General features: G+C 44.0%; 1 protein-coding gene across 3 annotated transcripts; it reads left to right on the top strand.

Annotated features, from left to right (window-relative positions):
- The first annotated feature begins 219 nt into the window (after positions 1-219).
- LOC311105156 (C-terminal-binding protein 1) lies at positions 220-16,739 on the top strand. Of its 3 annotated transcripts, none has more exons than XM_084147198.1 (10): positions 220-346; positions 1,763-1,824; positions 2,621-2,787; positions 6,669-6,823; positions 8,819-8,963; positions 9,182-9,388; positions 9,623-9,837; positions 13,071-13,201; positions 16,056-16,183; positions 16,465-16,739. In XM_084147198.1, exons 3-10 carry the CDS (start codon positions 2,730-2,732, stop codon positions 16,587-16,589), a joined length of 1,164 nt encoding a protein of 387 aa, XP_084003324.1. In that variant the 5' UTR covers positions 220-346; positions 1,763-1,824; positions 2,621-2,729; the 3' UTR covers positions 16,590-16,739. The 3 variants fall into 3 exon arrangements, with proteins under 3 accessions (XP_084003324.1, XP_084003325.1, XP_084003326.1); XM_084147199.1 differs by lacking the exon at positions 220-346 and adding an exon at positions 507-582; XM_084147200.1 differs by lacking the exons at positions 220-346; positions 1,763-1,824; positions 2,621-2,787 and adding an exon at positions 5,444-6,589.
- The last annotated feature ends 47 nt before the right edge of the window (positions 16,740-16,786 follow it).

Here is a 16,786-nt window from a genome sequence, read left to right as displayed (position 1 = left end):
AGTGACCCTGTAAAAATATAAAATTTCCTCTAAAGAATATTGCATGATAAATCGTAATAGTTTATCCAGTCCATCATGAACATGAAGTACTTTATTATGGAGAAAGCGATTGGGTGTGCTGTCTGTCCACCGCCATGGAAGGTGAGGGCGCTCTGCCTTCCCCTCCTAACAGTGCACTGGTACCTCTCACTCTGCCCGTCACACGCTGTGTACGGCGGCCTGACCCCCCATGAACCTGCGACTTCCTCTTTCTTAGATTTCATGGCGATCGGGAGAGAGGGAAGACCACCGACGCACGAACACTGTCCAGACACTGTCTCAACACGACCGAAATACAATTATTGGGGTAAATAATCCGCCGCTCGTGCGTTACTAGGTTACCGGGGTAGCGAATGATGCGTGCATAACGTGCACGTTGTGGATATCCACGTTTCCCGGTGTTCTTGTGTTACTGCATTTCAGATATTCACATTGTAGCGCCATTCGCTGATAGCGAATCGGACGAAATTGGCTCCCCAGTACGCATCTCCTACACGCAGTAGGATAGCTAGCAAGCTAACTTGCTATGCTAACCATCCAACGGTAGATTGATATGCTTGATAAAAGATAAACTAGCCATCAGAAGGTTGAGAACTTCGTGTGTATTTTTGGGATGCTTTACAGGGCGTTTTGTTTAATTCAAGTATGATTCCTATCGATCATACGTATTTGTTTATCTGGCACAGTTAGCTGCCTAACGTTAGTTAGCTAATGTTCGTTTACTGGCTAACTAGCTATCTAACTAGCCAGATGCGATAACGGTTGTTATTAGTAGCCATCTAGCTTGCTAGTTAACTAGTTAGCATATCGTCTTGTGCAGAGTTTTGAAACTTGTAGCTAGCTGTTCGAGTTTGAAGGGATAGTGAAATGTAGTTAGGCCTAATCTTTGGCAGCCACATGTGGTAATGGTTTTGGCTTGCGAACAACTGTATTGGATACTTTGTATCAATTATATAAAAACTGCCATTGTTTCCATAACCCACTGTCTGTTGATTACTTTGTGATGGGTTTCCAGATGTCATTGCTACTTTTTGCATATATACGTACGTATTGGAATGTTGTCCCAACTTCTCAAACTCTAATGATTGTGATTCTTTGTAGCTAAGTCTCATAGCTAGGTATTAGATTTAATTGATATTATTTATTAGATAATTATAACTAACACTGTTCTCTATGTTGGAGTCCAGTTTGTAGGCCTAGCCAAACTTGTACACATTACATTTACGTTTCACATTTTAGTCATTTAGCAGACGCTCTTATCCAAAGCTACTTACAGGAGCAATTAGGGTTAAGTGCCTTGCTCAAGGGCACATCCACAGATTTCAATTAGTCAGCTCGGAGATTCGAACCAGCAACCTTTCAGTTACTGGCCCAACCTCTTAACCGCTAGGTTACCACCCAGCCCACACATACACATGTATGCCTTCTTTATGATATGGCATATAATATACCCCTGCCCCTGTCCAAATTGTTAGACACCAGTCTTCATCAATCAGTGATCTAGGCCTAGCTACTGTTCCACAAACACTTTCTGTTATAAGGCCTCACGTCGTCTTTCTGCCAAACAACCCAAAGTACTCCATGTTTAGCACTCACCTATTTATATCGCTTAGGCCTAGACTAGTAGTGACTGATATGTTATCTAATCAAAGTAAGTTTGTTTGAGAGGGCGTGAGTGAAGAAGACCTTCTGATAATAAGGAACCGTTTTGTCTGCTTGACAGTGAGATCTGAACAGACGTTGTGAAACGCAGACAGAACAGACACTGAGCGGATTCTCCTGCTGGTAAGTCTGCCACTCCTCCATATGGTTGCTAGTCTTTCGGTTTACGGCCTTGGTCAAATACTTTGAAGCTGCACCATCCCTTTGTCTGTCCCGATTAGGTAATCATTGGCTAAATATCCTACTGAACACTTCGCCTCTTGATAAAGGGCTTAGGGGCCAAGTGTTCGTTTTGAGATTCAGCCATGATCTCACACCATTGGATAGGTGAAAGTAAGGGTTAATCTACATCGCTTTCACCAATCCAGTCATGTCAGAGCAGGTATAACCATTAGGAAGAGAAGAATGTATGCATTTTCAAAGTACTGAAACAGGCCCTAGGTTTGAATTTACCACAGAGGAAGCAGAAGGCAGAATACACACTCGCCAATAACACACTACATGGGCATGTGTTTATCTGTTTGTCAGTTCCTTTAGTCATGGTTTCATTCATTTTGATGTAATGTTATACATCACAAGTGTAGATACTTAAATGTATGCTATATTATTTTGTGTAAGAACATAGGCCTATCATCTGTTTAGTGGACGCCTCATCCATAGGACCCTGTGTTATTGGAACTACTTTAGCCTGCTAGGACTTGAAACCACATTTCTACAACTAACCTGTTGAAGGTCCTATCCTGCAGCAGTAACTATCCCTTCCTCCCTGTCTCTCAAATTCAATTTCTGTCTAACTTTATTGGCACAAAAGGAGCAATCCAAGTTGCAGAAAAAATGCATTACAGCAGACATGACTACTAGTAAAACCTTTCACATTTTAACAGGTAACAACAATTCTGTCCTCTCTCTCTCTCTGCAGGTGTTGCTCAGTGGGCAGTAGTGGTTTCTCGTGCTGGTGTTCTGTTGAAGGGGCTCCTTAGTGCTCTGTGCTGTTGTTTTGCTGTGTCCTGGGTTAGGACAGCCAGCTTATGGCTCTAATGGACAAGCACAAAGTCAAGCGGCAGAGACTCGACCGCATCTGTGAGGGTAAGGAGCCTTGAGACACTCGCATGTACACTCGCTACACTTATACACATACAAGGTCGTACATATTACACACATTCAGGGTATTTGAATATTAGGATTTTACAATTCGTTATAGTCAAATTGCAATGAGTATTCTCACACCAACATCACACATTCCGAAATGGTTTAATACAGTGCGGATACTGTGCAATCAGAACTTCCTCCAGAGATGTCTTGATTGGGCTCAAGGATGTGTGCAGTCTTTAAAAAAAAAATGTGTACCTGAAATTGGTTGAATGTATTATTACTGACTTGTCACATGCCTATGACTAATCGTTTGCACTTGGCTTACATCAGCTGCTGATATGGGAAGTCTGTAATTAATAATTAGCCTATTGGTGTGAAGAGTGGCAGGTAGGTTAGTGAAGTGATGGGTTTGGGACAGTTGGAGAGAGAGAGAGCACAATGCCCTTATCGCACTTCCTGTTCCTGTCTGTGGGGAGTTCAAGGGGGGTTAGTGGGTGGCTAAGCTGGTGTGTCTGAGCTGTGAGCCGTAAGGAACGATGCCAAGGCAAGGTACAAATGATGACGATCTGTGACAGGCTAGAATAATAGACTGGTTACATTAGGCTACAACATGATCAGTGTTTATTTTGACAAAGATAGAAATGAACTGAAAAGTTGGAATGGGCATTTGAAATGATTTCACTATTAGAATAGTATCCAGATTTTTTGGGGGGGGATATCCTAGTAGTCGAAATACGTGTTTTAAAGATTTTCTATTTTAAAAAATGCATAGTTCAATGGAAACTTGCTTGGGCGACTCTGGAGAGAGCCGGTGCGCTGAGCTCTGTTTGTTTCAGCAGGCGCGGAAGAGGAGCATTGATTAGGAATCTCCCACTTCACTTGTTATACATGCAGCCTCTGACTGTAGCGCCGCTATGATTCACCGACAATAACTACAAGCTACACGTGTGAAACGTGTTTAGGCTTCCGGTGCATCTTTTTTATTGGGGGCACTCATAAAAACGGTCATAAAGATGTTGTTTTAGTAACATTTCTAATGTAATGGTCTATCCTTGTAGGCTACGTAGCAAAGTCACATAAATACTTTTTTAAACATTTTAGACAAAGCCTTTTCATTGTTAAAATAGGCCTATATATTTTTTTTTTTTTTTTTTAAATATATAATTAATATAAAAATAAAAATATGCTCACAAGTAATCGAATACTAATGTCCGTTTGGATGTTGAAATATTCAAATAACCATGCCCATCCCTACCGAAAAGGTATCATGGTGTCATTCTTCAATTTTTTTAATTGGAATTGGCATTACAAGTCATGCCAAGCCTCATTTGTAGTGTATACAAAAAAAAATGATGGTCCAGTTATCTTATTAATTTCTGGAAATATTTGGCTTCATTCTGGTTTGTACTGTCTATACTGTTGTACAAAGCTAAATAAAATGGTGCAAAATGCAGCTCTTGGGTGATGTTGAGATAAAATGGAGGGAGTTGTCTGAAAGAGTCAGGTCCCCTGAGAGGAGCGAGAGCAGCAGGGTGAGGGGTCGGGGCTACAGGGAAACAGGCCAGCTGTCTCTTTAAAAAACAACAACAGCCAAACCGCCCTCAGCCCAGCCCAGTCGCTGCCTAGCTATGCTAATGAGGTTAGTGCTGGTTGGCTGGCCCTCAATAGAGCCGCCTGTGATTGGAGCTGGGTGGTGGGGGAGGGACTGGGTGTGGATGACAGCAGGGACCTAGCCATCCAAGAACAGTCTGACAGAGAGAGAGAGAAAGAACGATAGAGGTAGAGAGCGAGGTGAGAGAGAGGAAGACAGGCTGGCTAACTTCATAATGCAAGGTTAGGCTCCGTGTGTGTGTCGTAAAATGTGTGTGTGAAGGAGGGCTTGAAGACGGAGCGGGGGCGATATGGGCTTGGGTGTGGTGTTGCCGACGAGTGTGTGTGCCGTTTCCTTTTCGCTCCGCGCGTCCTTGTAGCTGTTAAAGGAATTGAGCAACTGTGTGTATGTATACACGGCGCCAGTGTGTGTGTCTGGCTGGAGGTTCGGTGGAGTAGCGCTGCATTATCCCCCTGCCCCTCCCCCTCACCTCTCCCTCTGCCCCTCCCCCTCACCTCTGCCTCGCTCTGTTCTCTCACACTCCTCAAACCACAGGCAGAGGGAAAGTAAAATGAGGGAGGGAAAATGAATGAAGCGCTGAATGAATTGCATTGTGTGCGCGGCCATGCTTGTGCTCCATAGGCCTCGAGTATGCAAGGGTACTTTACTGGTGTGTGTTCTTCTACGGTTGCCTTTTGTTAACCAGTCATTGTGAATCCATTGTGATCTCCAGCATGTGGACATGAAGACAAGGAAAATGCTTGATGTTATTTAATGAGATGCAGATTCACGTTCTTAAGCCGCCTTCAGCTAGGCCCAGTGTGTGTGTGTTGGGAAATACTCTGACGTCACTGGAAGCGTCCACAAATATTTGTCTTCCACCCCCTGCCTGCCACCAGACCCCCCCCTCACTATGACACAGAACAGAGTGTGTGGGTTTGTGCATGTCTGTCTTTCTGTCAGCCTCTGCATGCGTACTTTCCTCTGTCCAAGTGAATGCTTCAGTGAGACACATGCACTCCCCCCTTCTTGCCCCCCCCCCCTCCCCTCCCCCAAACCATACACCTGTTGTTGGCCAGATTTCTCTATTGACCTTTACCAGATGTTAGGCTTGTGCTCGTCTGGCTTTGTCACATTCTGGCCACTAAGTGTTCAATGATTAGGTGGTAGATGGCAATTTTGGAGCGAACGTGCGCAGGACCACACTGGACAAAAAGTCTGGCGTGTGGTGTGTGTGTGTGTGTGTACAGAACAGGAGTCCCACTCGCCCCCCTCTCCACCCCTTGCTGGCGCTGCAGCCAGCCAAATCCGCAAGCATCTTCATCCTCTGCTCTGGCTGGAGTCAGGGATGGGGGTGGTGTGTGTGTGTGTGTGTGTGTGTGTGTGTGTGTCCTTCATTGCGGGTGTCATACATGTGTCATCATAGCGTGTGTGTCTGAATGCATAGGCTTGGGGAGTTGCATGTATTGAGCTTGTATGTGAGTGTCCTCTTGAACCCCCCCATCTCTTTGATCTCAGATGCTCTCTTTGCAGCTGATCCAGTTACATATTATTATTATTATTATTACGTAACCATAGCACACACACTACTCAGTGCTCCCTCTGAGTGCTGGTGTTGACAAGACCCTAGCTATTTGTAGGGGAAAAGATGAGAGGACAGGAGGTGGAGGGGAGAAGAGAGGAGAGGAGAGCGTTATGGACTGACTTTGAGAGAATTTGGACTGGTAGTAGTAGTCATGTTGGTGGTCAGACTCGGTTATTATTCAGGTTGACTCTACTCTGGCTGGCCCCAGCACTGATGATGCCAGTGGCTATTGTCATGCCTGGTTGAGTTTGAAGGGGCATTAGTGGTGTGTGTTTTAATGGTCAGGGCAGTGGTGTGTTTAGAGTAGTCACTTATATTGCCCTGGTCCTGACTCCAGGAAGATTGTTGAATCACTAAGCTCAGTGGACAGTCACATCTGAAAAACATGGTGCGGTATGCTGTGTTTTTCACTGTATCACATATTCCCAAAGGAAGCCATTTTGTCTGGACAAACATCCAACTCAAAATAGACTGTAAACATCAGATAAACACTTATAGTCTGATGATTATAATATGGCCATTTTCAAACGTGGCCCATGCTGGAATCAAACCCACAACCATAAGTGTTGCAAGCGCCATGATCCAACCAACCTAGCCAGCCATTGGAACCAAATCAGCACGTAAGATTTCAGAAGAATGCAACATTTAGTGATGTTTCAAATGCCAAATCATATCTAACTGTCCCCTCTCCCCTGGCAGGCATCCGCCCCCCCATCCTGAACGGGCCCATGCACCCCCGGCCCCTGGTGGCCCTGCTGGACGGGCGTGACTGCACCATAGAGATGCCCATCCTGAAAGACGTGGCCACTGTGGCCTTCTGTGATGCCCAGTCCACCCAGGAGATCCACGAGAAGGTAGAGACACACACACACACACTCAGACATGAGACAAACACGTACAGTTGAAGTCGGAAGTTTACATACACCTTAGCCAAATACATTTAAACTCAGTTTTTCACAATTCCTGACATTTAATCCTAGTAAAAATTCCCTGTCTTAGGTCAGTTAGGATCACCACTTTATTTTAAGAATATGAAATGTCAGAATAATAGTAGAGAGAATGATTTATTTCAGCTTTTATTTCTTTCATCACATTCCCAGTGGGTCAGAAGTTTAAATACACTCAATTAGTATTTGGTAGCATTGCCTTTAAATTGTTTAACTTGGGTCAAACGTTTCGGGTAGCCTTCCACAAGCTTCCCACAATAAATTGGGTGAATTTTGGCCCATTCCTCCTGACAGAGCTGGTGTAATTGAGTCAGGTTTGTAGGCCTCTTTCTCGCACACGCTTTTTCAGTTCTGCCCACAAATTTTCTATAGGATTGAGGTCAGGGCTTTGTGATGGCCACTCCAATACCTTGACTTTGTCCTTAAGCCATTTTGCCACAACTTTGGAAGTATGCTTGGGGTCATTGTCCATTTGGAAGACCCATTTGCGACCAAGCTTTAACTTCCTGACTGATGTCTTGAGATGTTGCTTCAATATATCCACATAATTTTCCTTCCTCATGTTGCCATCTATTTTGTGAAGTGCACCAGTCCCTCCTGCAGCAAAGCACCCCCACAGCATGATGCTGCCACCCCCGTGCTTCACGGTTGGGATGGTGTTCTTCGGCTTGCAAGCTCCCCCTTTTCCCTCCAAACATAACGATGGTCATTATGGACAAACAGTTCTATTTTTGTTTCATCAGACCAGAGGACATTTCTCCAAAAAGTACGATCTTTGTCCCCATGTGCAGTTGCAAACCGTAGTCTGGCTTTTTTATGGCAGTTTTGGAGCAGTGGCTTCTTCATTGCTGAGCGGCCTTTCAGGTTATGTCGATATAGGACTCGTTTTACTGTGGATATAGATACTTTTGTACCTGTTTCCTCCAGCATCTTCACAAGGTCCTTTGCTGTTGTTCTGGGATTGATTTGCACTTTTTCGCACCAAAGTACGTTCATCTCTAGGAGACAGAGCGCGTCTCCTTCTTGAGCGGTATGACGGCTGCGTGGTCCCATGGTGTTTATACTTGCGTACTATTGTTTGTACAGATGAACGTGGTACCTTCAGGCGTTTGGAAATTGCTCCCAAGGATGAACCAGACTTGTGGAGGTCTACAATTTTTTTTCTGAGGTCTTGGCTGATTTCTTTTGATTTTCCCATGATGTCAAGCAAAGAGGCACTGAGTTTGAAGGTAGGCCTTGAAATACATCCACAGGTACACCTCCAATTGACTCAAATGATGTCAATTAGCCTATCAGAAGCTTCTAAAGCCATTACATCATTTTCTGGAATTTTCCAAGCTGTTTAAAGGCACAGTCAACTTAGTGAATGTAAACTTCTGACTCACTGGAATTGTGATACAGTGAATTATAAGTGATAATCTGTCTGTAAACAATTGTTGGAAAAATTACTTGTGTCATGCACAAAGTAGATGTCCTAACTGACTTGCCAAAACTATAGTTTGTTAACAAGAAATTTGTGGAGTGGTTGAAAAACAAGTTTTAATGACTCCAACCTAAGTGTATGTAAACTTCGACTTCAACTGTACGTACGTACGTACGTACGTACACACACACACACACACAATAATATAATCAGTGTTGGTGTAAGCTTCCTGTTCATGGGGCTATAAGCAGCAGTTCGTTAAAAACACGGCCAGTGTTTTTGTTTTGTTGACGAAGCAGAGCTGAGGAGTGCTGGGGAAGCGTTTTGCATCATGATTGTAATATGTCAAATGGATGTCGCTGTTTCACCATTAAGGATTCCATCTTTACAAGGCTGTAGTAACAGCTCTGTTCTAAACTGGACAACCAGCAGTATAGCTGTCTGCATTAACCCTGACTAACGCTGCGTTAACTCCGTAGGTGCTGAACGAGGCGGTGGGGGCTCTGCTCTACCACACCATCACTCTCTCTAGAGACGACCTGGACAAGTTCAAAGGCCTCCGAGTCATCGTCAGGATCGGCAGCGGCTTCGACAACGTCGACATCAAAGCCGCAGCTGAGCTGGGTGAGTCACGCACCGATGCGCACACACAGTATGCAGACGAACAGGTACACACGGTTAAATATTACACATCAACAGATACACAGACCACCACTTCTCTGGCCTGAGGCCTTCTCTATGTTCTGCCAATAGTGTACCTACTTCAGCCTTTACAAGCTATGCCCCTTCCCTCCTCTCTTTCCTTCATCTCACCATCTCCCCCTTTCCCCTCCTCCCCCCAGGCATTGCGGTGTGTAACGTGCCGGCGTCGTCGGTGGAGGAGACGGCCGACACGTCCTTGTGTCTAATCCTAAACCTGTACCGTCGGGTCACCTGGATGCACCAGGCCCTGAGGGAGGGCACCAGGGCCTCCAGTGTGGAGCAGATCAGGGAGGTGGCCGGCGATGCTGCCCGCATCCGGGGGGAGACGCTAGGCATCATCGGCCTGGGTAAGTTGGGGTACTGGGGGCAAGGATATGGAAGTTGATGGAGTTAGGAGGTAGTGGAGAATGGGCAGATTCGGAGCAGCTTATTTTAATGTAAGACTGGCCCCCAGTCTTGCCTCTTTTCAGTCAACAATTGGGTCTGCCAGAGGCCCTGGAATTTGCTTTGGGTGCCTTTGTGCCCCACCATAATACTCTAGGGAAAACACTTGTTAACCCTGTGTTGTCCTCTCTCTACAGGTCGTGTGGGCCAAGCAGTGGCTCTGCGGGCCAAGGCGTTTGGTTTCGGGGTGATCTTCTACGACCCCTACCTGCCTGATGGTGTGGAACGCTCCCTGGGCCTGCAGAGGATGGCTACCCTCCAGGACCTGCTGATCCACTCTGACTGTGTCTCTCTACACTGCAGCCTCAACGAACACAACCACCACCTCATCAATGACTTCACCATCAAACAGGTATGCACAGGGCTCTAAATGAAAAACAATTCATTGGAAGCACTGGTGCTCCCACTTAAAGTTAGGAGCACCACATTTCATTTAGGAGCACCAGAAAATACGTTTTTATTGATTGAGATACAGCCTATAGTTTATATGAATTCGAGCTACTTTTGAAGCATGTTGTGCCATAGAAACTAATATGTAATACTGTAAAGACATTAGTTTATTATGAAAGCTTAAATGTTGATATGAATACCTGTCATTGAAATTACAAAGTCATTTGTGGAATATAAGGTTTCTACATTGTGTAAAAGCACAATTTTCCTATTGAGATGCATTACATTGAAAATTGTACACTGTCTCTTTAAAAACGTCAGGTTTGTGATGACAAAATGCCAGACAAGAGATCTGTCATTCATTCAATGCTATCAAAAACAGTAAAACTGTATTTTAGTTTACCTTTATTTAACTAGGCAAGTCAATTAAGAACAAATTCTTATTTACAATGACGGCCTACACCTATGGTCATTGATCTCCCATTTCCTTCTGTGCCCCAATGTCTGGATATCAGACCTGTGCAGAACATAGTTGTATTTTGTACAGGTCTCAGAAAAAGAAGTAATATTTGAAGGTATTTGAATATATGAAAGTTATTCAAAAACTAAAAAATATTTATTTAATGGCTGCCAAATATTTGATGAAGAACCAAAAATTACAACAGTTAATTGAATTAGTCTAAATATATGATCATAAGCACATGGTTTGGACGGCTCTCAGATATTAATGTCAATATAGGATATAATCTAGAATGAAATACTTGTGGATCATGGAATCACAACATTAGAGTAGACCACTTCTGCAGCTTCAAAATGCCTAACACAGACATCAAAACACATATGGAATCATGTAGTAACCAAAAAAGTGTTAAACAAATCCAAATATATTTTATATTTGAGACTCTTCAAAGTAGCCACCCTTTGCCTTGATGACAGCTTTGCACACTCTTGGCATTCTCTCAACCAGCTTCATGAGGTAGTCAGCTGGAATTAATTTCAATTAACAGGTGTGCCTTGTTAATTTGTGGAATTTCTTTCCTTCTTAATGCGTTTCAGCCAATCAGTTGTGTTGTGACAAGGTAGGGGTGGTATACAGAAGATAGCAACCTTCTTTAAACTATTTTGGGTGAAATCTGTTTTACAAATAAACTTGAAAAGGGTTAGGCCTAGTTTAGGCCTACCAGAGTTTGCACTATGCAGAGGTTTGGATTTAGCCTAAACCTGCTCCAAGTGCCACTGTGCAACTGCCCTCAGCTCCAGTACAACTTTGGGTATAAGACTGTCTCATACCTCCTTTTCTTTGCCTTTTGAAAATGAATATCAGCACTTTGTGTGCAGTTTGGGTAGGTTCTGGGCCTCAGGTTTCAGAGGCTACAGAGGGACTCTGATGCACAGAGTGGTGATTGTACCCAGGCTTAGCGGCTCTGCTCGGCTTATTACAGTTTGATGAAAGTGTAATAAGGGATTAAATCCACCTTGTGTTGTTAAGACCATTTAGAAGCCTCTAAGTCAGGGGTAACTCTTACCCTACGAGGTCCGGAGCCTGCTGGTTTTCTGTCCTACATAATAATGAATTGTATACACCTGGTGTCAAGGTCTAATTCAGTCCCTGATTAGAGGGGAACAATGAAAAAATGTAGTGGAACTGGCTTCGGGTTCCAGAGTTGAATTTGAGGGCTCTATGTCATAGGATTGCATGTGTTGGCTTTATGAGGGTGGAGTTCATAGTCAGAATCAGATTTTCTGTGTGAACCTTGCTTATTTTTCCCAAAAATCTACCCAGTGTCCAGAAACAATGAAAGTGTTGTGAACAAGTCTAAATCACAGTTGTATGCAACTTCAGATTCCTAAATTGTCTTGGTTGTAATGCATGCACCTGGGGCGGCAGGTAGCTTAGTGGTTAAGAGCGTTGTGCCAGTAACCGAAAGGTCACTGGTTCTAATCCCCGAGCCAACTAGGTGAAAAATCTGTTGATGTGCCCTTGAGCAAGGCACTTAACCCTAATTGCTCCTGTAAGTCGCTCTGGATAAGAGCGTCTGCTAAATGACTAAAATGTAAAATGTAAATAGCCCTATTTGGTAAAAGACCAAGTCCATATAATGGCAAGAACAGCTTGATGAGTCCACATTTGAGATTTTTGGTTCCAACCGCCGTGTCTTTGTGAACGGATGATCTCCACATGTGGTTCCCACCGTGAAGCATGGAGGAGGAGGTGTGATGGTGTGAGGGTGCTTTGCTGGTGACACTGTCTGTGATTTTTAAAAAGAATTCAAGGCACACTTAACCAGCATGGCTACCACAGCATTCTGCAGCGATACGCCATCCCATCTGGTTTGCGCTTAGTGGGACTATCACTTGTTTTTCAACAGGACAATGACCCAACACACCACCTAGGCTGTGTAAGGGCTATTTGACCAAGAAGGAGAGTGATGGAGTGCTGCATCAGATGACCTGGCACAATCACCCGACCTCAACCCAATTGAGATGGTTTGGGATGAGTTGGACCGCAGAGTGAAGGAAAAGCAGCCAACAAGTGCTCAGCATATGTGGGAACTCCTTGAAGACTGTTGGAAAAGCATTCCTCATGAAGCTGGTTGAGAGAATGCCAAGAGTGTGCAAAGCTGTCATCAAGGCAAAGGGTGGCTACTTTGAAGAATCTAAAATATAAAACATATTTTGATTTAACACTTTTTTTGGTTACATCATGATTCCATGTGTGTTATTTCATAGTTTTGATGTCTTCACTCTTATTCTACAATGTAGAAAATAGTAAAAAATAAAGAAATACCCTTGAATGAGTAGGTGTGTCCAAACTTATGACTGGTACTGTATATGTTCATAATGAGTAACATAAGGTAATACAGCAACACTTACATCAAGTGTATTAACTTTGATTATTACAATAGCAACATTGTTACATAGTACTTTGGAAATAGCTTTTTTTAAGTAGTTGCTTTCTCAGATCTGTATTCAGAGTTTTTAAAGGTAGTCATTTTGTGGGATCTGTATTCAAATAGTTTTAAAAAGTAGTAATTTTGTGGGATCTGTATTCAAATAGTAACTATATGTTCCCCTGAAAAAAAGTTACTTTGCACAAAGTATAGTTAAAGTCCAGTCATCCCCAGGTCAGTTCTATTGGTGCAGTGAGTTATGTGAGTTTGTATTACTTTAACACTGTGTGTGGTCCCTCTGAAGATGCGTCAGGGAGCGTTCCTGGTGAACTCTGCGAGGGGGGGTCTGGTGGATGAGAAGGCTCTGGCTCAGGCCCTGAAGGAAGGACGTATACGAGGAGCCGCACTGGACGTCCACGAGACAGAGCCCTTCAGGTACACACACACACTGGACGTCCACGAGACAGAGCCCTTCAGGTACACACACACACTGGACGTCCACGAGACAGAGCCCTTCAGGTACACACACACACTGGACGTCCACGAGACAGAGCCCTTCAGGTACACACACACACTGGACGTCCACGAGACAGAGCCCTTCAGGTACACACACACACTGGACGTCCACGAGACAGAGCCCTTCAGGTACACACACACACTGGACGTCCACGAGACAGAGCCCTTCAGGTACACACACACACTGGACGTCCACGAGACAGAGCCCTTCAGGTACACACACACACTGGACGTCCACGAGACAGAGCCCTTCAGGTACACACACACACTGGATGTTCAGTCGCTCCTCTCTAACAGTAACTCTCTCTCTCCTCTCTAACCTTAACTATCCCTCTCTCTTTCCTAGGGCTGTCCCCGACTAAACAAAATCTTGGTCGACCAAGAGTTGTCTGTTCTTTCGGCCAATCGATTAGTCTAAATTGTACAACTTTTTCCATATATAGACACATCCTATGTGTTTTAATCAAATCAACTATATTCACTGAGCTTGTCTGATGCTTTAATAATTAAGACACAAATTACTAGAGGGAGTCCGACCAGCAATTGATTTGATTGTGCCGGGCCGGGCTCAGACTTGCTGCGATGTGTTAAAAAAAAAAAAGACAGTGAGTGACTGCGTGACTAGCACCTGTTGTCTCTCTCTCTCCTCTCTGCTGTAGCGACCACCACAATGTTTATCGTGCTGTCCATGTTGCTTAAGCTGAAACATAATTACAGCCATTTCTGACTGAAAATGTCTGTTACAAAATCCCTCATTTGTTTAGGAAAAGCATTCCCTATTCCCTCAACCCATGCTCTCTTTACATTACACATGTACAGTGCCTTGCAAAAATATTCATCCCCCCTAGCATTTTTTCCTATTTTGTTGCATTACAACTTGTAATTTAAATGGATTTTTATTTGGATTTCATGTAATGGACATACACAAAATAGTTTAAAAAAATTAATAACGGAAAAGTGGTGCGTGCATATGTATTCACCCACTTTGCTATGAAGCCCCTAAATAAGATCTGGTGCAACCAATTACCTTCAGAAATCACATAATGAGTTAGATTGCACACAGGTGGACTTTAAGTGTCACATGATCTCAGTATATACAGTGGAGAAAAAAGTATTTAGTCAGCCAGCAATTGTGCAAGTTCTCCCACTTAAAAAGATGAGAGAGGCCTGTAATTTTCATCATAGGTACACGTCAACTATGACAGACAAAATGAGAAAAAAAATCCAGAAAATCACATTGTAGGATTTTTAATGAATTTATTTGCAAATTATGGTGGAAAATAAGTATTTGGTCAATAACTAAAGTTTCTCAATACTTTGTTATATACCCTTTGTTGGCAATGACACAGGTCAAACGTTTTCTGTAAGTCTTCACAAGGTTTTCACACACTGTTGCTGGTATTTTGGCCCATTCCTCCATGCAGATCTCCTCTAGAGCAGTGATGTTTTGGGGCTGTCGCTGGGCAACACGGACTTTCAACTCACTCCAAAGATTTTCTATGGGGTTGAGATCTGGAGACTGGCTAGGCCACTCCAGGACCTTGAAATGCTTCTTACGAAGCCACTCCTTCATTGCCAGGGCGGTGTGTTTGGGATCATTCTCATGCTGAAAGACCCAGCCACGTTTCATCTTCAATGCCCTTGCTGATGGAAGGAGGTTTTCACTCAAAATCTCACGATACATGGCCCCATTCATTCTTTCCTTTGTCGTCCTGGTCCCTTTGCAGAAAAACAGCCCCAAAGCATGATGTTTCCACCCCCATGCTTCACAGTAGGTATGGTGTTCTTTGGATGCAACTCAGCATTCATTGTCCTCCAAACACGACGAGTTGAGTTTTTACCAAAAAGTTATATTTTGGTTTCATCTGACCATATGACATTCTCCCAATCCTCTTCTGGATCATCCAAATGCACTCTAGCAAACTTCAGACGGGCCTGGACATATACTGGCTTAAGCAGGGGGACACGTCTGGCACTGCAGGATTTGAGTCCCTGGCGGCGTAGTGCGTTACTGATGGTAGGCTTTGTTACTTTGGTCCCAGCTCTCTGCAGGTCATTCACTAGGTCCCCCTGTGTGGTTCTGGGATTTTTGCTCACCGTTCTTGTGATCATTTTGACCCCACGGGGTGAGATCTTGCGTGGAGCCCCAGATCGAGGGAGATTATCAGTGGTCTTGTATGTCTTCCATTTCCTAATAATTGCTCCCACAGTTGATTTCTTCAAACCAAGCTGCTTACCTATTGCAGATTCAGTCTTCCCAGCCTGGTGCAGGTCTACAATTTTGTTTCTGGTGTCCTTTGACAGCTCTTTGGTCTTGGCCATAGTGGAGTTTGGAGTGTGACTGTTTGAGGTTGTGGACAGGTGTCTTTTATACTGATAACAAGTTCAAACAGGTGCCATTAATACAGGTAACGAGTGGAGGACAGAGGAGCCTCTTAAAGAAGAAGTTACAGGTCTGTGAGAGCCAGAAATATTGCTTGTTTGTCGGTGACCAAATACTTATTTTCCACCATAATTTGCAAATAAATTCATTAAAAATCCTATAATGTGATTTTCTGGATTTTTTCCCCCTCAATTTGTCTGTCATAGTTGACGTGTACCTATGATGAAAATTACAGTCCTCTCTCATCTTTTTAAGTGGGAGAACTTGCACAATTGGTGGCTGACTAAATACTTTTTTCCCCCACTGTATATATAGCCAATCGACCAGTCGACTAAATGGGGTCAGCCCTACTCTTTCCTCTCTAACCCTAACTCCCCCTCTCTGTTGTAGTTTCTCCCAGGGCCCTCTGAAAGATGCTCCCAACCTCATCTGTACCCCCCATACCTCCTGGTATAGTGAGCAGGCCTCCATCGAGGCCAGAGAGGAGGCAGCCAGAGAGGTGCGTCGGGCCATCACTGGTAAGACTAAGCCCTAACACTCAAACCTCATTTTTGGATTACTCGTTACCTGGTTATACATTGGTTATTAAATCATTTCAGTGGTTTTATATAGCTTGAATATGGCTGCATGTTTTGAGATTCTGAAGTGGTGTGGTGTTCTGATATCTTAGGTCCACTCTAACCCCCTGTCCCCGTCTCTCTGTCTACTGTCTGTCTCTGTCCCCCGTCTGTCCCCTGTCGGTCTGTCTTTCGTCCGTCTGTCCCCTGTCTGTCTGTTCCGTCTGTCTGTCCCCTGTTAGGTCGTATCCCAGACAGTCTGAAGAACTGTGTGAATAAGGAGTATCTGATGGCAGCGTCCCAGTGGCCCAGTATGGAGGTTGCTACAGTCCACCCCGAACTCAACATAGCCTCCGCATACAGGTGAGACCCCCAGCGGTTAAGGTGAGCATGGGAGAGGAGGACAACCAAGTCATGAAGTGTCAGGATTATTTGACCTATTTGATCAATTATATATACAGTATTAGAGTTCTAACTTCTATCTGAATGTTCTGTAAAATGTTGACCTCCTGATATACAAATGCTCTCTCTCTCTCCCCCCATCTCCCTCTCCCCATTTCTCGC

This window comes from Coregonus lavaretus, assembly GCF_964263955.1.
Source record: "Coregonus lavaretus genome assembly, chromosome: 29".
In the NCBI taxonomy this organism is placed as follows: domain Eukaryota; kingdom Metazoa; phylum Chordata; class Actinopteri; order Salmoniformes; family Salmonidae; genus Coregonus; species Coregonus lavaretus.
The sequence above is the reverse complement of the archived record's forward strand: the minus strand, read 5'-3'. Positions and strand labels throughout refer to the sequence as shown.